At 45.1% G+C, this 22,981-nt stretch overlaps 5 protein-coding genes across 5 annotated transcripts; all 5 read right to left on the bottom strand.

The window, feature by feature from the left end:
• Positions 1-2,269: 2,269 nt before the first annotated feature.
• Positions 2,270-4,657, bottom strand: LOC136694978 (protocadherin alpha-8-like). Its single transcript, XM_066668791.1, has one exon. It carries the CDS (start codon positions 4,655-4,657, stop codon positions 2,270-2,272), a length of 2,388 nt encoding a protein of 795 aa, XP_066524888.1.
• A 3,556-nt stretch (positions 4,658-8,213) lies between these two features.
• On the bottom strand, positions 8,214-10,586 carry LOC136694977 (protocadherin alpha-3-like). Its single transcript, XM_066668789.1, has one exon. The coding sequence runs from the start codon at positions 10,584-10,586 to the stop codon at positions 8,214-8,216; it is 2,373 nt and encodes a 790-aa protein (XP_066524886.1).
• Positions 10,587-12,409: 1,823 nt separating this feature from the next.
• LOC136694976 (protocadherin alpha-13-like) lies at positions 12,410-14,809 on the bottom strand. The gene has a single exon (XM_066668788.1). The coding sequence runs from the start codon at positions 14,807-14,809 to the stop codon at positions 12,458-12,460; it is 2,352 nt and encodes a 783-aa protein (XP_066524885.1). The 3' UTR covers positions 12,410-12,457.
• A 98-nt stretch (positions 14,810-14,907) lies between these two features.
• LOC136694975 (protocadherin alpha-3-like) lies at positions 14,908-18,907 on the bottom strand. The gene is made up of 2 exons (XM_066668787.1): positions 16,544-18,907; positions 14,908-14,982 (listed from the first exon to the last, which is right to left on the bottom strand). Exons 1-2 carry the CDS (start codon positions 18,905-18,907, stop codon positions 14,908-14,910), a joined length of 2,439 nt encoding a protein of 812 aa, XP_066524884.1.
• Positions 18,908-20,459: 1,552 nt separating this feature from the next.
• Positions 20,460-22,907, bottom strand: LOC136694973 (protocadherin alpha-3-like). The gene has a single exon (XM_066668786.1). It carries the CDS (start codon positions 22,905-22,907, stop codon positions 20,460-20,462), a length of 2,448 nt encoding a protein of 815 aa, XP_066524883.1.
• Between the last annotated feature and the right edge of the window lie 74 nt (positions 22,908-22,981).

Genomic DNA, 22,981 nt, shown 5'->3' with positions numbered 1-22,981 from the left:
AGCGGGGTCTTTACAACGACGCTCCAAGCAAAATAAAAAAGAAAAAACACTCACCACCGTCGAGCGGGATTAATCCCGTGACCAAACAACAGCTGATCACAACATCTTCAGTGTGGGAGAGCAATGGAGCTAATGCAATGTAGCATCTCACCGAATCAAAATATTCAGCAAATGCAGTAGGGCACTGAAGGGGCGGACACACACACACACCGCCTTAGTCTACGTCATTAAGCTTCTTCTAGTTCTACACTGACATCTAGTGAAACACATATGTCTTGCATCTTTATGCTGTAAACTAGAACAACTAACAACTCACACTGCATGTGTTTAAAGCTCTGTTTACTATACAGTGGGTCCTCGACTTATGACGTTGATCCGTTCCTACGTCGCGTTGTAAACCGATTTTCGGTGTAAGTCGGAACATACGTACATACTGTACGTAAAGAACATACTGTAAGCACTTTTCCTATCCTCACACCTATCCTCCTCGGTCCCGAGCCGCGTAACCGTGTATTCTTCCGCCGCGCCGCGCACACCAAACACGGAGTTCGCGTTACGACGTTTACGACGCAAAACCACTTAAGTCAAAACAAGGCTTTATACAGTAAATGGGAGATGTGTCGTAACCACGAAACGACGTAACCCGAGGACCTCCTGTAATAAGTCCTTCACGTGCTGGGTCAAGTGTGTTAGAAGAAACGCAATACTGAGCAGACCATTGAAACCCCCCAAGTCTGGAAAGGGAAAGCTCTGTTTACTGAGAAGTGTTCAGCACCAGTGTTGTGGACAGGTCCCATTCACAACCTTCCTGAGTATATACCGAGGACAGAGGATCAAAGACCCCATCATAGTGACATTTACAACAGCATGATCAGTGGTAACACTGAATATATTGTTCAGTTTTATACAGTGAACATAAGGATAGCGCATGCACAAGTAGGCCACTTCTAACAAAATGATTCCCATTGCTAGCCCATTGTCTAACTGGCAAACTACCTGTGACCCACATCTGGAAAACATGGTCCACAAGTCACAAATCAGATATGGCTGTACTGACAAAGCGAGCGTGAGTCCAAAAACTGACTCCTGACATCATGTGGCCTTCACACTGCAAGTGGAAATGGTCCCACCAAGTCTCCTAAATCCATTTGGCAACTGAGATAATGAAGTGGAGGGTGTGAGCCAGACAAAGTCCAGAAGGTTTTGCAATCTGGGCTCACATTATATTTGAAAAATCCACAAGTAACTGTAAACGTCTAATGCCTGGAGAGACAAGGCCAAATCTGTCCGAGCCATTGTTTTACAGAAGCATAAAATAAACAGAATGTCAAACAAAACAATGTTTCATTCAAGTCATATTCCACTAAGAGGAGTACATTTAAGGCAGAGGTATCAAACTTTATTTCATTGGAGGCCTCCATAGCCAGTTGTTTTGAGAACACACCACACACACACACACACACACACACACACACACCAAAACAAACCTGTTTATATGCTCAACTACTACAGCACATGCATAAACTAATGAGGTCAGACATTTGTATATATTGTTAACCGACTATAAAATTTGATAAATGCAGCCATGTTACAATAAGAGCTTCTCCACTTTTCTGCACATATGAAAACCACACTTGTTCCTGCACTAGGGGGCATTATACCCTCATCCAGGCCTTCAGACGTAGCCTATACCCCCCCACCCCCCCCCCCCATGCTACATGTATGTAACATAAATGTTGCCTATTTATTCGATAAAATAAGCCAATTTTAATGAAAATAAAAGTGTGTTAAAGTGAATATATAAAGACTGAAAATAGAATAAAATCATGACAGAATGTTTAAAATAACTATTTCTTGCAGTCAGAAATCTTCCTCTCATCACCACACCACCACCACCACAACTTCCTTCAGGGCGCACACACATTTGGGTTAAACACAAGGCCTGAAGGACAATGGACAGCGCCTGGTCTCACTGCAGAGATGAAGTAGCGTGGAACTGACTGAGAAGTGGTTTTAACCTGAAGAGAGTTACATTTCTGCTGCTGGTGATAAAACAACATTTTCATTTATACTTTAATAAATAAATTAATACATTATCACACACACTATTTTAATCTGACCATCAATCTATTTCTAGTTATTTTTTCTTTTAAACTTGAGATGATTTCTTTAGTAAGTGGTTTTAACTGAGCTTTATATGAGTCACTGTCACAGCATTTTAATGACTATAGAATAGCTGCTAAAACAGCCAAAGAAGCCCAAATAAAAATTATATATCCCTCTTTCTCACCTCCCCAGAGGCTCTGCTCCTGCGGTCCGGTACCACCAGAGTGTTCCCGTTACTGCCCGGTACTATAGTAGAACCGATACTCATTCTGGGGCCCACTAACATGTAGCGCTTATCTCCGGATCTGTACTGGATGCTGTGGCACAGAGTCCCGTCATAATTTGTATCTTGTAAATCCTTGGAGGAATAGTGTGTAGATTTGGAGCACTGCATTACAATCAGGACAATGACACTGAGCACAAACAGCACTGAGACCGAGCCCAGAGTGATGGTCAGATAAAAAGTCACGTCACTGTCCTCCTCGTCTTTGACTGCGTTGGGAACATCAGAAGCTGCAAAAGCCTCTTTGGGCTCCACAACTTTGATGAGCACAGTCGCTGTCGCCGAGAGGGACACGTTGCCGTTGTCTTTGACCAGTACGAGCAGTTTGTGCTGAGCCTCGTCTGTTTCCGTGAACGGCCGAAGGGTCCTTATCTGTCCCGTGTAGCGCTCCAAACCAAACAGACTGTGGTCACTCACTTCCTGCAGGGAGAACAGCAGCCAGCCGTTGTAGCCGATATCTGCGTCGTAGGCTCGGACCTTAGTGACCAGATGTCCTGCGTTCACGTTGCGGGGCACCTCCTCCAGCCCTTCAGCAGATCCGTTAGCGCTGACTGGAGATAAGATCACTGGAGCGTTGTCGTTCTGATCCAGAATGAACACCTTCACTGAGACGTTGCTGCTCAGAGCTGGACTTCCAGAGTCTGTAGCGAGCACGTGGAACTGGAACCACTTCACGCTCTCAAAGTCGAAGCTCTTCAGCGCGTGGATGACGCCGGTCTCTGGGTTGATGTTGATGAAGGACATGTGTTTGTTGTTTTCTTCACTGTTTTCTCTGAGTATTTCGTAAGTGATGGCAGCGTTTTCGTGCGTATCTCGGTCTGAAGCTGAGACAGAGAATAAAGATGAGCCTGGGGGGTTATTTTCTGTCACGTAAAACGTGTACGGGGACAGAGAAAACTTGGGGCTGTTGTCATTCACATCTGACACGTGGACAGTGATGGTTTTGACAGAAGATAGAGGTGGCACCCCTGCGTCTCTTGCCTGTAATTTAATCTCATACTCAGAAGTGGACTCTCTGTCCAGCACAGAGTCTGTCACTAAAGAGTAAACATTCTCATGAGATGATGGGACTAGTTTGAAAGGCATGTCCTCAGACAGGGAGCAGAACACTTTCCCGTTCATCCCAGAGTCCAAGTCTGAGACGCTTATCAACGCCACCGTGGTCCCGGTCCTGGAGTCCTCTGGAATGGCGCTTGAAAAGGACGTCACTTCAATCTCTGGCTCATTGTCATTGACGTCCACAATCTTAATGACCACGCTTTTATCTGACGTCATTGGCACGGACCCTTTATCAGACGCTTGGATGTCTATTTCATACTTGTCTTTTGCCTCAAAATCCAGAAGCCCTTTCACTATGATCTCACCAGTGATGGGGTTTATTTCGAAAAGCTGGCGTATTTTGTTTTTAACGTTATTACCAATGGAATAAATGATCTCACCGTTAGCTCCTTCGTCTAGATCTGTGGCGTTGACTTGGATTACGGTGGTCCCTAGAGGCACGTTCTCATTAACCAGAACCGTATAGTCATCTTTGGTGAAAACAGGCACGTTATCATTTATATCCAAGACATCAATGATTATGTCCATTGCGCCAGATTTGGGAGGTTTCCCGCCATCCAGAGCAGTTATTAACAGCCTCACGTGTCTAGCAGCCTCTCGGTCTAACGGTTTTTGTAAAAGTAATATAGGGATTTTACCATCTTCATCGCGGTCTTTAACTTCCAGGCGAAAGTGGTCGTTGGGGCTGAGTATATAATTCTGCACTGAATTGCTCCCACTGTCCGGGTCCTGCGCGGCCTGGAGCTGGAATCGTGTTCCAGCCAAAACAGACTCCCCTATTTCCAAACGTTTTTCCTTCTGGCTAAAAACCGGAGCGTGGTCGTTGATATCCAGTATTTCCACAGTGACGTAATGAATCTCCAGCGGGTTTTCAAGCGCAATCTTCACGTTTAACAAACACGCGCTGCTCGTCTCGCACACCTCCTCTCTGTCTATCTTTCCGTTCACATACAGCCCTCCATCCTCCTGCTTTACCTTGAACAGCGACTCCCCGGTGGCGGACACGATCCGAAACCCCCGCTCCTTTAAAGCCCTGTGGTCAATCCCTAAATCTTTCGCGAGGTTTCCGATCAGGGTCCCGTCTTTCTGCTCCTCCGGAACCGAGTAGCGTATCTGCGCACACGCCGCCCTCGCACACAGCAGCGCGACAGCCACCAGAGAGAATCGGATGTACCGCTCCCGCCACGGCGCGCGCACGCTTTGTTCCATTTTGCCGGTGAACACGAGCGTGTTTCACAAACCACTAGCAATGCTCCATTGATGATGGCTCTGTAGCTATTACAGACATCAGATGAGCACCGAGAAAACGTGCAGCTACAACAAAGACACCGCGGTCCTCCAGCTCCGTGTTCAAGCACAAAGCCAAGGGTAGGAATGACAGAACGGTGAAAGCGAAGGGGCGGGAGGAGTTTAGATGGAGAGGGCTTTAGCTGGTTTTGCACTGACACCTCGCGGGGTTTATTGCAATTGGAAAAGCCAGAGTTGCACCTAATGACTTCAGAACTACAAACTGTGGACCATGAGACGCTGCTGAAGGTGTGACTGGGCAGAGTTTAACGTTCTTATCTAAGTGAATAAGTGCTGATAATGGAATGGGCTTAGGGAGGAATTAATGAGCTATGTATTTGTATTTGTAGTAATGGATTATGTAATATTAATTTAATAAGTATTATTTACAAAATGTAACAAATATTAATAATGTAAGGGACTCATAAAACGAAGAGGCTTTTTATCTGAGCTCTTAAGTCATTTGCTAAAACCCGTCCTCCAATATGAAAACAACACGTGGAACCCAATGGAAATGAAACATGCTTTAAAGCAACACTAGGTTGCATTTTAATCTTTAAAGAAAACAGCTTTAGAGTCACTGTAATATTTCACTGACATACAATCAGAAGGATAGAGCCTCTGTCATTGTTAATTTGGGCTCAGCACTGCAGAAACTGCACTATATAACTTCTGGAGGCAGGCAGAGAACGACCCCCTCGCCCTTGATTTCAGGACAGTGCTGTAAAAGACAATTAAACTCTGAGCTCAGGAGCACAAACACCACATCTTATCCAGTGTTGCTTTAAATATTCATAGAACGTAGAGTATTAATGATGGATATTTGAATGTGTAGGTCATCTGGAAAATCCACCATCAGTTCATTCACAGTCACCACACACCAAAAGAAACACATAATAATAGCTAAGCTTCACATCAGCCATGTGATTCTTGTCCATTTGAAAATAAAATAACATCCTAATTACATTCTAAACCAATGAGTGATTTCACCTACGTTTCTGCTACAGTTTCAATTAGGTTTATCACAGCTTTCTATACGATAGACCACAATGTTCTCCTAGAAAGGCTAGAAAACATGGTTGGAATCACAGGGACAGCCCTATTATGGTTCAAATCTTATTTAACGGAATGTTATCAATTTGTAAAAGTAAACAATTTAAATTCAAATTATTCTAAAGTAAGATTTGGAATTCCACAAGGCTCTATTTTAGGACCATTATTGTTTACATTATACATGTTACCGCTAGGCACAGTTATAAGAAACCATGACATTAACTTTCACTGTTACGCAGACGACACGCAATTGTATATTTCAGCCAAGCCCGATGACAAACACAGATTAAAGAAAATAGAGGACTGTGTAAAAGACGTGAAAGGCTGGATGTTGCGTAACTTCCTCCTTCTAAACAGCAACAAAACAGAGGTCCTGCTTTTGGGTCCAAAAGTGGCAAGAAAAAATTATCAAATTTAATTTTTTAAATCTCACTGACTTTCCAGTTAAACCTGGTTCAGCAGCAAAAAATCTTGGTGTCATAATTGACCCGGATTTATCATTTGATCAACACATAGGTAGTATCACTAGGACAGCTTTTTTACATCTTCGCAATATTGCTAAGATTAGAAATGCCTTATCCCTCCAGGACGCAGAAACATTAGTACATGCCTTTATTACTTCAAGGCTTGACTACTGTAACGCACTACTGTCAGGATGCACCAGCAGCAATTTAAGAAAACTTCAACTAGTTCAAAATGCTGCAGCTAGGGTCTTCACTAAAACTAGAAAATTTGAACATATCAGCCCAGTTTTATCATCACTTCATTGGCTGCCTGTTAAATTCCGCATTGACTACAAAATTTTGTTATTAACATATAAAGCTCTACATGGGCTTGCTCCAGAATATCTTTGAGATACTATTTCCTATTATGAGCCTCCATGTTCACTCAGATCACAGAATACTGGATTTTTAATTGTTCCCAGAATTCAGAAGGAGTCAGATCTGCCGGAGTCATTAGCCACACTCTGTAAATGTTCATATTTTCTACTTTACAAACACCAAACAGTTCAAAACTAATTCCATCCCTTTGACTTTTTCAGAGTAACCGACTGCCCACCTGTCTGTCTGGACACTGATGGATGACTGTCGAGATCCTCCTCCACGCTTCAGACCAGCTGCCCACGCTCCAGCAACCACCAAGTGCCTTGATGCTGCCCCTACACTGAAGTTCTCACAGACTCCTAACTATCATCACCAGTAGATTGACCAGAGGAGGATGGGTCACCCCTTGTGAGCCTTGGTTCCTCCCAAGGTTTCTTCCTCAGCTGGGGGAGTTTTTCCTTGCCACTGTCGCCCCTGGCCTGCTCACCTGGGGATTTTTACATTTCATGTCAAATCTTTGTCTTACAGGAATTCTGTGAAGCTGCTTTGTGACAACATCAGTTGTAAAAAGCGCTAAATAAATACATTTGATTTGATTTGAGTTTATTCTGAAGTTGATTCAGTTAAATTTGTGGAGCTTTTTTAACAAGGGTGTAGACACAACGTCGCCTTACAGATTTCTGGGTCCTGGCTCCAAATCAGCGAAACAAACTTTAAAAAGGGTATCCATCTTTCTCAGGTCGACACTGTATGACCAATACGAATTAAGAATTATGGCTTTACAGTGAATGTAAAGTATACATCAACTTCACATTCTGAGTGTGTACTAAGAGCAGTGTTGAGTGAGGCAGGTGGATAGTGGTCAGTTCTATTCAGACTGTTTTGTATAAATACTAAATGCTGTATGTAGCTTCTGCTGTCTATAAGAATGAATCCAGTGAAGGGTAACAGTGCCATGTTGAAAAGGTGTGATCAACAAATACTTTACAGTCAAACTAATGTCAATATTCAGTTCAAGAAAAAAACAAACTGCTGCTGATTAACACTTTACAGGAAGCTATCTGCAGTAATGTGTGAACTTACACCAACAGCGTGGAGTACTTCATTTAATTCACCAATGATTCAAACTATTAACAAATGTGAAACTGTTTCGATGTTAAATAAAAAAGTAATTCTTTTACACAACGCAGGTTCATGCAACACTTACAGTCTAGTGTTAATTTAACACTAATAATGTTGATTTTAAAGTGCAGAATTGTCTATGTGCTGATTGGACACATCTAACCTCAGGGTGATGGAACAGTGAAGTGGAAAGAGGAAGGAGTTGTATATTTTTTTTTCAGTTCAGAGCAACACTTTGGCAAAATATCTGTGTAGGTCCCAGTCCACAATACATCACTCTATTTACAACTCGACTTGTTTCAGCACCAAGCAACTCACATTCAGAACTTCACAGTCCAAACATTACACCTTCAGCATAAACTCAAACCTCCACTGGTTCCAACAAAGTAGAAGCAATGGAATTTTCAGCTGAAATTATAACCCATGAATGAAGTGGATATAAAATACAAGTTGCCACACGCCTTACACCAGAACTTAGATCACAGGCTTACCTCCCCAGAGGCTCTGCTCCTGCGGTCCGGTACCACCAGAGTGTTCCCGTTACTGCCCGGTACTATAGTAGAACCGATACTCATTCTGGGGCCCACTAACATGTAGCGCTTATCTCCGGATCTGTACTGGATGCTGTGGCACAGAGTCCCGTCATAATTTGTATCTTGTAAATCCTTGGAGGAATAGTGTGTAGATTTGGAGCACTGCATCACAATCAGGACAATGACACTGAGCACAAACAGCACTGAGACCGAGCCCAGAGTGATGGTCAGATAAAAAGTCACGTCACTGTCCTCCTCGTCTTTGACTGCGTTGGGAACATCAGAAGCTGCAAAAGCCTCTTTGGGCTCCACAACTTTGATGAGCACAGTCGCTGTCGCCGAGAGGGACACGTTGCCGTTGTCTTTGACCAGTACGAGCAGTTTATGCTGAGCCTCGTCTGTTTCCGTGAACGGCCGAAGGGTCCTTATCTGTCCCGTGTAGCGCTCCAGACCAAACAGACTGTGGTCACTCACTTCCTGCAGGGAGAACAGCAGCCAGCCGTTGTAGCCGATATCTGCGTCGTAGGCTCGGACCTTAGTGACCAGATGTCCTGCGTTCACGTTGCGGGGGACCTCCTCCAGCCCTTCAGCAGATCCGTTAGCGCTGACTGGAGATAAGATCACTGGAGCGTTGTCGTTCTGATCCAGAATGAACACCTTCACTGAGACGTTGCTGCTCAGAGCTGGACTTCCAGAGTCTGTAGCGAGCACGTGGAACTGGAACCACTTCACGCTTTCAAAGTCGAAGCTCTTCAGCGCGTGGATGATGCCGGTCTCTGGGTTGATGTTGATAAAGGAGAGCTGATTGCTATCACCACTCTCTCTCCAGATGTGATAGTTCACTACTGCGTTCTCATTAATGTCTCTGTCAGAGGCAGAGACAGAAAAGAGGGATGCTCCTGGAGAGTTGTTCTCAGACACATAAAACATATAAGGATTGTGGAGAAATTCTGGGATGTTGTCATTCACATCAGAAATCTGGACAGTGATGGTTTTAACAGAGGATAACGGCGGCTGCCCTTCATCTCTGGCGACTAAAGTGACGTCATACGCATTGATCTTTTCTCTGTCGAGTGATGACGTTGTGACTAATGAGTGGAGGTTTTTTTGTGAGGAGGGGGTTAATTTAAACGGTATATCTTCAGACAGTGAGCAGTAAACATTGCCGTTGGCTCCAGAGTCTAAATCACTGAGGCTTATTAACGCCACCGTGGTTCCAGGTCTAGAGTCTTCTGGGATTGAACTCGAAAATGACGTTACTTCTATCTCGGGGGCGTTGTCGTTGACGTCACCAATTTTTATAAGCACGCTTTTATCTGCTGTGAGAGGAGGGCTGCCCTTGTCAGATGCCTGGATGTCTATTTCATAACTGTCTTTGGCCTCGAAGTCCACCTGTCCCTTCACTACTATTTCACCAGTGAGCGGGTTAACATCAAACAACCTGCGCAGTTTATCGCTCACGTGATTCCCAAACGAATACACCACCTCTCCGTTTGAGCCCTCATCCAAATCCGTGGCGTTGACTTGTATTATTGTTGTGCCAATGGGAGCGTTCTCGTTTAGCAAGGCTGAGTAAACGTCCTTAGCAAAAACAGGCATGTTATCATTGATATCCAACACGTCTACAACAATCTCCATGGACCCGGATTTCGGGGGTCTTCCTCCGTCCACAGCAGTGAGCACTAACCCAACGCTCCTCGTCGTTTCTCGGTCTAATGGGGTTTTAAGAACAAGGACAGGGATTTTACCGTCTTCCCCTCGATCCTTCACCTCCAGATTAAAGTTTACATTCTGGCTGAGTCTGTAGTGCTGTATGGAGTTACTGCCACCGTCAGGGTCGCGCGCCGCTTGAAGCTGATAGCGCGAGCCTGGGACAGCGCTTTCTGAAATTTCCAAACGCTTCTGCTTCTCGTGAAAACGCGGCGCGTGGTCATTTATGTCGAGGATTTCTACGGACACGTAATGAATCTCCAGCGGGTTTTCAAAAGCGATTTTCACATTGACTAAACACGAGCTGCCCCCGTCACACACCTCTTCCCTGTCCACGTTTCCATTCAGATACAACACTCCGTCCTCCTGGTTTACCTTGAACAGAGACCCTCCTGTGGTTGACACGATGCGGAATCCCCGCTCCTTTAGGCTCCTGGAATCAATTCCCAAATCCTTTGCTATATTCCCAACCACCGCGCCGTTCTTCTGCTCCTCGGAAACGGAGTATCGGATCTGCGCCCACACCGCCTTCTCAAACAGCAGCGATGCAGCGATGAAGACCAGTCCCAGACGCAGGCTCCGCCATGGCGCGGCTTCTCTTTGTTTCATTTTGCCAGTGTCACTGCGTCGTTTTCCCTCAAACCGCGACCACCGGGGTCTAGATTAGTCTCGAAAACTCATCACCACAGCGCTGTACTGTGCGTGAGTGTAGACAATTGTATGAGAATTGAAATGCAGCTGAAAGCCAGTGTGGCAGTGTGACGTTCCTCTCGCGCTAACAGTGAAATAGTCTGTGCGAGGGGCTCACGCCAAGCACCCAACCAACGTTAACAAGCAGTACTCTGGTTTCACACTGACATCTTGTGACCAAAAAGGTTAGTGCAGTCTAAAAATATGTCCAGAATCAACGTGACGAACGCCTAGAGCATTTCCACAAGCTTAGAGCAGCCGAGCCGTGGGTACAGACCATATGTGTAATTAGACCCTTCTACACACACTAACTACACTGAGCGTAAGGAGGTAGAATCTGTGTGTGCATAAAGCAGCAGTGTGTGCTGTGGTCAGTACACTGATCATTGATAGTTGTCCTCAGTGATTAAAGTGGTCCTTATATAAAGCAAGGGTTCTATTTTGGCAGTAGTGGCTGCACATAGACCATATTAAACCACCACATCATCCAAACCTTTAGCACTTCTCCATAGGTATGGGGCACAGGGATGGGGTGGACAAGAGCCATTTAAAAAAACATGACACAAAGTAATGTCCCCTGCCATATGACACATTAGCATCCAGAAATTATCAACACCTCAGAGAGCTCTGGGAGTCTTTTGATGTGAATGGATTAAGGCAAAAAATGGTTTAACAAATAAGTTTCTCTCTGAAATGAAACGTCTACTTAGCTTCTACTTCCAAACTACGCACAGCTCACAGTTCTGACTTTTTATATGGAGCATTTTTACATTGGTGTTGTCACAAAGCAGCTTCTCTGAGTTCTGGGTTGTAGCTCCAAGTGAACATCACTGAGTAGACAGTGGCAAAGAAAAGTCTCTCAGAAAAACAGAATGAAAGCTTTAGAGGAACCGAGATTCAAAAAGGGAACAGGACACCGGAGAAAAACATAAACAGTATGAGCAGTGTGGATGAAGAATAATGGTGTTACATTGAGAGTAGAGTAGTATACAACAACTTCACATTCTGAGTGTGTACTAAGAGCAGTGTTGAGTGAGGCAGGTAGATAATGATCAGTTCTGTTCAGACTGTTTTGTATAAATACTAAATGCTGTATGTAGCTTCTGCTGTCTATAAGAATGAATCCAGTGAAGGGTAACAGTGCCATGTTGAAAAGGTGGGATCAACAAATACTTTACAATCAAACTGATGTCAATATTCAGTTCAAGAAAAAAACAAACTGCTGCTGATTAACACTTTACAGGAAGCTATCTGCAGTAATGTGTGAACTTACACCAACAGCGTGGAGTACTTCATTTAATTCACCAATGATTCAAACTATTAACAAATGTGAAACTGTTTTGTTGTTAAATAAAAAAGTAATTCTTTTACACAACGCAGGTTCATGCAACACTTACAGTCTATTGTTAATTTAACACTAATAATGTTGATTTTAAAGTGCAGAATTGTCTATGTGCTGATTGGACACATCTAACCTCAGGGTGATGGAACAGTGAAGTGGAAAGAGGAAGGAGTTGTATATTTTTTTTCAGTTCAGAGCAACACTTTGGCAAAATATCTGTGTAGGTCCCAGTCCACAATACATCACTCTATTTACATCTCGACTTGTTTCAGCACCAAGCAACTCACATTCAGAACTTCACAGTCCAAAAACTATACCTTCAGCATAAACTCAAACCTCCACTGGTTCCAATAAAGGAGAAGCAATTGAATTTTCAGCTGAAATTATAACCCATGCATGAGGTGGATTTAAAATATTAGTTGCCACACGCCTTACACCAGAACTTAGATCACAGGCTTACCTCCCCAGAGGCTCTGCTCCTGCGGTCCGGTACCACCAGAGTGTTCCCGTTACTGCCCGGTACTATAGTAGAACCGATACTCATTCTGGGGCCCACTAACATGTAGCGCTTATCTCCGGATCTGTACTGGATGCTGTGGCACAGAGTCCCGTCATAATTTGTATCTTGTAAATCCTTGGAGGAATAGTGTGTAGATTTGGAGCACTGCATTACAATCAGGACAATGACACTGAGCACAAACAGCACTGAGACCGAGCCCAGAGTGATGGTCAGATAAAAAGTCACGTCACTGTCCTCCTCGTCTTTGACTGCGTTGGGAACATCAGAAGCTGCAAAAGCCTCTTTGGGCTCCACAACTTTGATGAGCACAGTCGCTGTCACAGAGAGGGACACGTTGCCGTTGTCTTTGACCAGTACGAGCAGTTTATGCTGAGCCTCGTCTGTTTCCGTGAACGGCCGAAGGGTCCTTATCTGTCCCGTGTAGCGCTCCAGACCAAACAGACTGTGGTCACTCACTTCCTGCAGGGAGAACAGCAGCCAGCCGTTGTAGCCGATATCTGCGTCGTAGGCTCGGACCTTAGTGACCAGATGTCCTGCGTTCACGTTGCGGGGGACCTCCTCCAGCCCTTCAGCAGATCCGTTAGCGCTGACTGGAGATAAGATCACTGGAGCGTTGTCGTTCTGATCCAGAATGAACACCTTCACTGAGACGTTGCTGCTCAGAGCTGGACTTCCAGAGTCTGTAGCGAGCACGTGGAACTGGAACCACTTCACGCTCTCAAAGTCGAAGCTCCTCAGGGCGTGGACAGTTCCGTCTTCAGAATTAATGTTGAGGAAGGACACTATGGATGGATCAGCGTTTTCATGTTTTATAATGTGGTAAGAGATGTGAGCGTTTTCGTTCAGGTCCAGGTCTAAAGCACTGACGGAGAGTATGGCTGCTCCTGGGGTATTATTTTCAGTGATGTAAAAGGTGTATGGGCTTTGGGTAAACACTGGACTATTGTCGTTTACATCTGACACCTCGACTTTTATTGTCTTCTCTGAGGACAAAGGGGGTTCACCTCTATCTGAGCACATTAATGTGATCGTGTATACGGAGACCCTCTCTCTGTCCAAGTGGTGCTGAGTAACCAGAGAGTACATACTCTTTTGGAAAGAGGGTTTCAGCTCGAAAGGGACATCATCCATGAGTTTACATATCACAACTCCGTTCTCTCCTGAATCTGTGTCAGAAACACTGATGAGTGCTATAGCTGCACCTGGGCGGGAGTCCTCTGGGATCTGACTGGAGAGCGAGGTCACATCTATCACAGGAGTGTTATCATTGATGTCCTTTACATTAATGACAACACTGCAGTGACCAATCAGAACGACTGGACCTTTGTCTGAGGCTTGGATATCTATTTCATACACCTTCTGTTCCTCAAAATCTAAAGGTTCTTTCACAGTCAGGACCCCTGAATTAGCATTGATTTCAAACTTATCAAAGGCTTTGTTCATAAGGCTTTGGTCAAAGGCATATACGACCTGGCCATTTGCGCCCTCGTCTAGATCAGTAGCGTGCAGCTTTAAGACAGAAGTGCCTGCTGTAATATCTTCCTCCAGTGTAACTGTATACACCTGTCTGTCAAAAACAGGGGCATTATCGTTAATATCAATGACATTAATGGTGATATTAACTGCCCCAGACCTTTCAGGCTTCCCTCCGTCATATGCAGTCAGGGTCAGATTCAACTGGGAATGCTGCTCCCTGTCCAGAGGCTTTTTCAAAATCAGGAACGGGATTTTATCCTCTCCGCGAGTTTTGACGTCTAACTCAAAGTGGCTGTTCGGGCTGAGAATGTACCTGTGCAGAGAATTCACGCCCACGTCCAAATCCCGCGCAGCGTCCAGAGGGACTCGCGTCGTCTGGGGCACTGCATTTTCCGAGATCTCCAGCTGTTTGACGCGCACAGGAAAGCTGGGAGAGTGGTCATTGATATCGCGGACATCAACCTCTATGTAATGAACGTCCAGTGGGTTTTCGGCCACGGTCTTTAGGTTGACTGAGCACGCGCTGCTCCTCTCACACAGCTCCTCCCTGTCGATCCTGCCGCTCACGTACAGAGCTCCATTGTCCTGGTTTACGGCCAAGAAGCCGTCGCTGGACGCGGAGACGATGCGAAAACGTCGCTCTTTCAGTTTCTCCACGTCGAAGCCCAAATCCTTCGCCACGTTTCCCACAACAGATCCGGGTTTAGATTCCTCCGCGATGGAGTAGCGGACCTGAGCCACAGCTCCGACACAAAAGGACAACAGAAAGAAGCAGCGCAGGAAGGGGGTTCGCACGGCTGTCATGGTGGAAAGGCAGCGATCCTCTGCACCATTGCATGCCGAGGGCTCGCTTCTCCTTGGTGTGTTGATGATCCTATAAAACCAGGCTTTCTAAAACACGCTTAAATAATGTAGTCCGTAAACGTCGCTTCAGCTCCGAGATGAAACAACATCGCAGTCCTCGCAGTGGGCATGCGCTTCGGAGGGAGGGCGGAGCATCAAACACGGGATCACACGCGAGTCTCGTGCGCTGTCTTTGCAACATAACCTGTAAAGTAGCGCCACCAAGCGTGCTCTCCTCCGAGAATCACGTCATTCATTCACCAGTTCATCTCAGCTATTGGGTGCTGATAACAATGGAACGTAAATAAACAAAGCAAAGATGCACGTGAATGATAAGCTCATCGCAAAATGCCGTATATCTGTTTGAAACGCGTATGAATACTATCATTTCTTAAAAGTAACCACTGCTGAAATATAATGCAACCACAGCCCTGAATACGTTTTAACGCTTAGCTTTAGCAGCTAATGCAGAGTCCTTCCACAGACCACAGCAGCACCATCTCCTATTAATATCCGTTTAGCCAGATGTGCAGCTCATCGCCCTCAATATCAAGTGTTAGAACATTCTCCTAAGATCACTGATCATCTCCCAGATTTGAGCTGATTCTAGCTCTGTATCCAAGGCCACACTGTTGGATATTGTGACTCTAGGTGTTCCCTAAATCTCTTATGTGCCACCGAAGCCAAATAAAAAGAACGCAAACGTTCACTTTTTATTTCAGTAATCTCCCGTGCGTCTTGAAACAAACCCTTTCAAATCCAGAGAATATCCAGAGCAGAATTATTCCACTCAGACTGGATCCACCTCGACACTTTCAACCCACATTTCCTCTTTGACAGGAAGTAACTAGAATAATGACTGTTTACTGTTTAGCTCAGGTTTAAAACGAAATATGATCCACACTAATATTAAACAATTGCCACCGCCATAATTAGCACTTTTCTTTAAATGTTAAATTTGAAACGATTAGGAAAACATCCAGAGGGCATAATAACCAAATAATAATAATATTAATAATAATAACCTACTGCCTTATGAATCTAGTGCAGATTCTTAATACACAGCAACTACATCACAGCAGAAGTCTCCTTCAGAAATCTACCCCCCCCCCACACCACCACCACCACACACACACACACACACACACACACACATATATATATATATAAAAATCAATTGAAAAATATTGACTGGGGTGGTACCTTCGATGGTCGTCCTTACATTTGATTATTATAATTCTACAATAATTATAAAAATAAGTGTACATAAGTGTATTTTATTTTGTATCAGTGTTTATTAATTATAGTTTGGCTTCTACTCAATAGTTTTCAGTGATTCCAAGGTCAATCAGAAACTCTGTTACACTATTTTTTTATATTAGTTATATTTCTTAAAAGCAAAAGAAAATCCTGAAACTGCTCTGATTTAATTGAGGGGAAAAATCACAAATAACGTTAAATATTCTGCTGCTCGCAAGCGTCATATTACAAATACTAAATTTGAGAATAATTGTAACCAAAAGCCAAAGAAACCTCATATCGTTTTTTTTTCTCACGTCTCCATAAAGCAAAAATGCATTGTCCTCAAAGCAATCATTAAAAGAGCTTCAGCACCACAGACAGCACCGACCTTATCCACACCAAAAAATCTAACCAACTCGCGCATTTTGGAAAAATGTTTATAATCACTCCTACCTCCCCAGAGGCTCTGCTCCTGCGGTCCGGTACCACCAGAGTGTTCCCGTTACTGCCCGGTACTATAGTAGAACCGATACTCATTCTGGGGCCCACTAACATGTAGCGCTTATCTCCGGATCTGTACTGGATGCTGTGGCACAGAGTCCCGTCATAATTTGTATCTTGTAAATCCTTGGAGGAATAGTGTGTAGATTTGGAGCACTGCATTACAATCAGGACAATGACACTGAGCACAAACAGCACTGAGACCGAGCCCAGAGTGATGGTCAGATAAAAAGTCACGTCACTGTCCTCCTCGTCTTTGACTGCGTTGGGAACATCAGAAGCTGCAAAAGCCTCTTTGGGCTCCACAACTTTGATGAGCACGGTCGCTGTCGCCGAGAGGGACACGTTGCCGTTGTCTTTGACCAGTACGAGCAGTTTATGCCGAGCCTCGTCTGTTTCCGTGAACGGCCGAAGGGTCCTTATCTGTCCCGTGTAGCGCTCCAGACCAAACAGACTGTGGTCACTCACTTCCTGCAGGGAGAACAGCAGCCAGCCGTTGTAGCCGATATCTGCGTCGTAGGCTCGGACCTTAGTGACCAGATGTCCTGCGTTCACGTTGCGGGGGACCTCCTCCAGCCCTTCAGCAGATCCGTTAGCGCTGACTGGAGATAAGATCACTGGAGCGTTGTCGTTCTGATCCAGAATGAACACCTTCACTGAGACGTTGCTGCTCAGAGCTGGACTTCCAGAGTCTGTAGCGAGCACGTGGAACTGGAACCACTTCACGCTCTCAAAGTCGAAGCTCTTCAGCGCGTGGATGACGCCGGTTTCGGGGTTGATGTTCAGGAATGACGTCATGTCGCTGTGTGAACTGCCCTCTCTGATGATGGAGTACGTGATTGCTGCGTTGTCATTTAAATCTTTGTCAGTTGCAGTAACGGAGAATAAGGACGCTCCAGGGGAGTTATTCTCCAGCAGATAAAGTTCAAGCGGATTCTGGGAGAACTCAGGACTGTTGTCGTTGACGTCAGCCACCTGCACTGTTATGGTTTTGTGGGAGGACTGTGGGGGCCGACCTAGGTCCGTTGCTGTTATCGTAAGCTCATAGTAAGACACAAGTTCTCGATCTAAGAGGCCTTTGGTCACTATCGAGTACATGTTGTCTTTGACTGAGGGTTTTAACTCGAATGGTACGTTATCTGAAAGACTGCAGATGACCCTGCCATTGAGTCCAGAGTCTTTGTCCCTAACACTAACCAGAGCAATCACTGTTTCCCGCTTAGAGTCCTCAGGGACGTTGCTGGACAGTGACGTCACATCTATTTCAGGTTTATTATCGTTCACGTCTAGAACTTTTATGACAACCCTACAGTCTGCGGTCATCGGAGGTGTTCCCTTGTCAGTGGCCTGGACATTTAACCTGTACACCTCATTCTCCTCATGGTCAACGTTTCCTTTCACACTGATCTGACCAGTGACGCTGTCTAAATGAAACACCTCGGTCAGTTTGGATTGTGAGGACCTCCTGAGGGTATACACCAGCTCACCATTTATACCCTCGTCTGCGTCACTGGCATTGACGGTAGCAACAACCGTTCCTATTGGTGCATTCTCGTTTAACGTCACCGTGTAGGTTTCCTGAGTGAAAACAGGCCTGTTGTCGTTGATATCACTAACCGAAACTGTGATGTTCAAAGCGCCAGATTTTGGAGGGGTCCCTCCGTCCAGCGCAGTGAGAAGCAGGGTGTGTCGGTCGTGTTTTTCTCTGTCTAACTGCTTTTGTAAAACTAAGAACACGATTTTATCCTCGTCATCGCCGTCTCTCAGCTGCAACTGAAAATGCTCGTTCTGTGCTAATTTATAAGAGCGGACAGAATTGATCCCAGCGTCCAGGTCACGTGCTGCCGGTAGCTCAAATCGTGCCCCTGGTAGCGTATGTTCAGGTATTTCTAAATACACACTGACTTCTGGAAAAACGGGAGTGTTATCATTAACATCAACCACTTCTACCTCAACGTAATGTATTTCCAAAGGGTTCTCGACCACGATTTTCAGGTTTACGGTGCAAGCTTTGTTTCTGCCGCACAGCTCCTCTCTGTCAATCTTCCTATGAACCGACAACACGCCATTGTTCGGGTTTACCTGGAAAAGAGCGTCCTCGGCTCCAGAAACGATCCGAAAGTGCCTGTCCGCTAAAGCACTGACCTCAAGACCCAAATCCTTCGCAATGTTTCCCACAGTGTGCCCCTTTTTCACCTCCTCTGGAATAGAGTAGCGTATCTGAGTGGATACACGCTCCACCAAAAACAGCAGCGATGAGATCCACAGAGCAATCCGCCTGCCCTCGCATCTGCGCCTTTGTCTGCCGTCCTCCATCCCTCAGAACAACGAATATTCCTCCTTCCAGCAGCAGAAATCCCTCGCACGCCTTAGAACCCGTATTTGTCTAAAAGTGTGCACGACACTACATTTGGGCCGTGAAGAAATACAAATATTAAATGGAAAAGCCCGCAGTGATGTTATCGCGGCATCTCCATCGCTGTGTAGCGAAAAAATACAGCTCTGCACGTCATCAGAAAAGGGGCAGGGGCAAAACCGTGGCATTTCCTTGTGTCACACTGACACCAAGCGCTTTCTGTGACAACGTTCGTTTTTGTGTTTTGTTTTGGCAGTTCACGGCAAAATATTTCACATCGAGTCACAAGCAGAGGCACACAACTATAACTCATAGTATTTCCACAAAATTTGACAAAACATGAGATGAGAAAAAGAGGGAAATAAATCAAACACTTTTAAAACAAGCAAGGAATAGTGACCAACCAAATAAAACCAAAGTGTCTAGCCACGCCTCAGCATTCATAATTCAAACAGTATCATTGCCAAGTTCACATCTCTGGGACTGAAACACCGATAGGAAGTCCACAAGGCATAAACAAGACAGTTTTATAAGTTATTATATCTGTATCAATCTAAATAATACCGTCAGGTGGATTTAAAACTCACAAACCTTTATTAGTTAACTGACCGTGACAGCACTGTACTCTAGAGCCCTGAGGCTGAAATTATACAGAAAACTCTGGACCACACAGTTATGACCTTAATAGTTTTTACATTTAAAATATATATTTAAAAACAGAGCTTTTGAATAATTATGAATATTACGTCTACAAGGACAAAAACATCCGATGACTAATAACATGGCATGATGCATAATGCTTCACAATTCATAACGCATTAAAACATAAGAACCCCTAATGTGTAGTGCGTCATAATGCGTTATATTCCTGGATCTGTTTCAAAACAATGCTCAAAATAGTGCCACAGGAGCCCACTCGAAGCTCATACAATGCATTATAGTACTCTTAATTCCATTATTTCCCTACAGTAACATGATCTGGAATTAAATAATGAACTAATAGCATTTACTATAATGAAAAATGTGCTTGTGGGATTCAAGATAATTACAGAAGATTATATAGCGTTGATTTATTGATAATAAAATCTAAGACAAACATTACAGCGTAACAGAAGTAAAATAAATATTACAACATTTATTTTCTGAGTATAAGCTATAGGTAAATTTATTTAAGCTGGCAGCATCTGTTTAAATATCATCAAATCATAAGGCGCTATGCAAATATGTCTATTTATTTTTCATATATTTATTTCTTGGTATTTGTTGCCAAGTTTAAAATAATGACGTTTAATTATTGTTAATTCATAGAAACGTACAGAAAGTATAATCAAAATAAAATAACTAATTATTAGAAAATATAATGTAAGAGTTTCGTTATGTATTATTGTAAATGAACGTATTTCACTCAATATTCCAAAAGAAAGTGGGTAAAAAAAAAACACAGAGCCTCTTTCTGTTTTAACGTAGTCGTCGTTAAATTTAAGACCTTCAGCACCGCGGACAGCATCGACCTTATTCCATACCAGAACTGAACCAGCTCATGCACTGTGGCAGAGCGATGTAGGGAAATTTAAAAAAAATGTTTATAATCACTCCTACCTCCACAGAGGCTCTGCTCCTGCGGTCCGGTACCACCAGAGTGTTCCCGTTACTGCCCGGTACTATAGTAGAACCGATACTCATTCTGGGGCCCACTAACATGTAGCGCTTATCTCCGGATCTGTACTGGATGCTGTGGCACAGAGTCCCGTCATAATTTGTATCTTGTAAATCCTTGGAGGAATAGTGTGTAGATTTGGAGCACTGCATTACAATCAGGACAATGACACTGAGCACAAACAGCACTGAGACCGAGCCCAGAGTGATGGTCAGATAAAAAGTCACGTCACTGTCCTCCTCGTCTTTGACTGCGTTGGGAACATCAGAAGCTGCAAAAGCCTCTTTGGGCTCCACAACTTTGATGAGCACGGTCGCTGTCGCCGAGAGGGACACGTTGCCGTTGTCTTTAACCAGTACGAGCAGTTTATGCTGAGCCTCGTCTGTTTCCGTGAACGGCCGAAGGGTCCTTATCTGTCCCGTGTAGCGCTCCAGACCAAACAGACTGTGGTCACTCACTTCCTGCAGGGAGAACAGCAGCCAGCCGTTGTAGCCGATATCTGCGTCGTAGGCTCGGACCTTAGTGACCAGATGTCCTGCGTTCACGTTGCGGGGGACCTCCTCCAGCCCTTCAGCAGATCCGTTAGCGCTGACTGGAGATAAGATCACTGGAGCATTGTCGTTCTGATCCAGAATGAACACCTTCACTGAGACGTTGCTGCTCAGAGCTGGACTTCCAGAGTCTGTAGCGAGCACGTGGAACTGGAACCACTTCACGCTCTCAAAGTCGAAGCTCTTCAGCGCGTGGATGACGCCGGTTTCCGGGTTGATGTTCAGGAATGACGTCATGTCGCTGTGTGCTCCCGCTCCTCTCAGTATGTTGTAGGTTATTGCTGCGTTATCATCTGAGTCTTGGTCAGTTGCAGTCACGGAGAAGATAGATGCCCCGGGGGCATTATTTTCCAGCAAGTACAGTTCTAGAAAGCTGTGAGGAAACTGTGGACTGTTATCATTCACATCAGACACCAGCACACTCATTGTTTTCATGCTGGACAATGGAGGGCTCCCCAGGTCTGTGGCTGTTATAACAATGTCGTAGCGTGAGACCTCCTCGCGGTCTAATTTCTCCTTCGTCTCTAAGGAATACGTGTTTTCTTGAAAGGACGGTTTGAGCTCGAAAGGGACTCCATCTGAAAGAGTGCAAACGACCCTCCCGTTAAGGCCGGAGTCTTTGTCCGAGACGCTGATTAAGGATATAACGGTGCCGACTTTAGAGTCCTCGGCCACCACGTTGGACAAAGACGTTACATCAATCTCCGGTTCATTGTCATTCAGGTCTAAAACCTTTATGACCACCCTGCTCTCCACGGTCAGAGGAGGCTGCCCTTTGTCAGAGGCCTGCACGTCTAGTTTAAAGACCTCTGTGTCCTCAAAGTCCACTTCACCTTTGACTCGTATCTCACCTGTAGCAGCATCCAACTGAAACACGTCGTAAACCTCGCGCTTCAACGTTTTGGAAAAACTGTATTCGATCTCGCTGTTGGAGCCCTGGTCGCGGTCAGTCGCGTTGACGGTGGTCACAACGGTGCCAACAGGCGCGTTTTCCGCTAAGACCGCGGAGTATGTGTTTTGGCTGAACACAGGGCGATTATCGTTTATATCAAGAACTGTAACGGTGACGTTGAGGGTACCTGATTTTGGGGTGGTTCCACCGTCCACCGCTGTTACAAGCAGACGGTAATCCGCCGTGTGCTCGCGGTCAAGCGCTTTCTTCAACACCAGGAACGGTATTTTATCCTCATCGCTGGTCTTTGTGTCAATTTCAAAATTGTCGTTCTGACTTAGTTTATAGCTGCGGATTGAGTTCGGCGCCGTGTCCTGGTCACGCGCCGCGTGCAGCTGAAAGCTCGTCCCTATAGGGGTATGTTCCGCGATCTCAAAATGCTGACGCCTCTCCGAAAAACTGGGAACGTTGTCGTTGATATCCGTCACTTCCACAATAACGTGGTGGATTTCCAGAGGATTCTCAACCGCGATTTTCAGATTCATCAAACAGGCGCCGTTCCCGCCACACAGCTCCTCTCTGTCCAGCTTCTTTACAACGTACATGACGCCATTGTCCTGGTCCGCACGGAAAAATGCGTCTTTGGACCCAGATACGATCCGAAACCGTCTGCTCCCCAACGTACTCAAGTCAAGACCTAAATCCTTCGCAATGTTTCCCACTACCGAGCCCTCCTTCACCTCCTCGGGAAGAGAGTACCGTATCTGACACGACACCAGCTCCGCGAAGCACAGCAGCAGAGACAAACACAGGGGAATCCACCAGTCTTTCCAAACGGGTCTGTGAGCTCCAGCCTCCATCGCGCACGGGGCTTTTACCGCAGATCCGCTACAACAGCACGTCGAGTTTGAATCCGGAATCACGCCCTGAACCG

Source organism: Hoplias malabaricus, chromosome 4, assembly GCF_029633855.1.
Source record: "Hoplias malabaricus isolate fHopMal1 chromosome 4, fHopMal1.hap1, whole genome shotgun sequence".
Taxonomy (NCBI): domain Eukaryota; kingdom Metazoa; phylum Chordata; class Actinopteri; order Characiformes; family Erythrinidae; genus Hoplias; species Hoplias malabaricus.
Note: the sequence above shows the minus strand (reverse complement) of the source record. Positions and strands in the feature narration are given on the sequence as shown.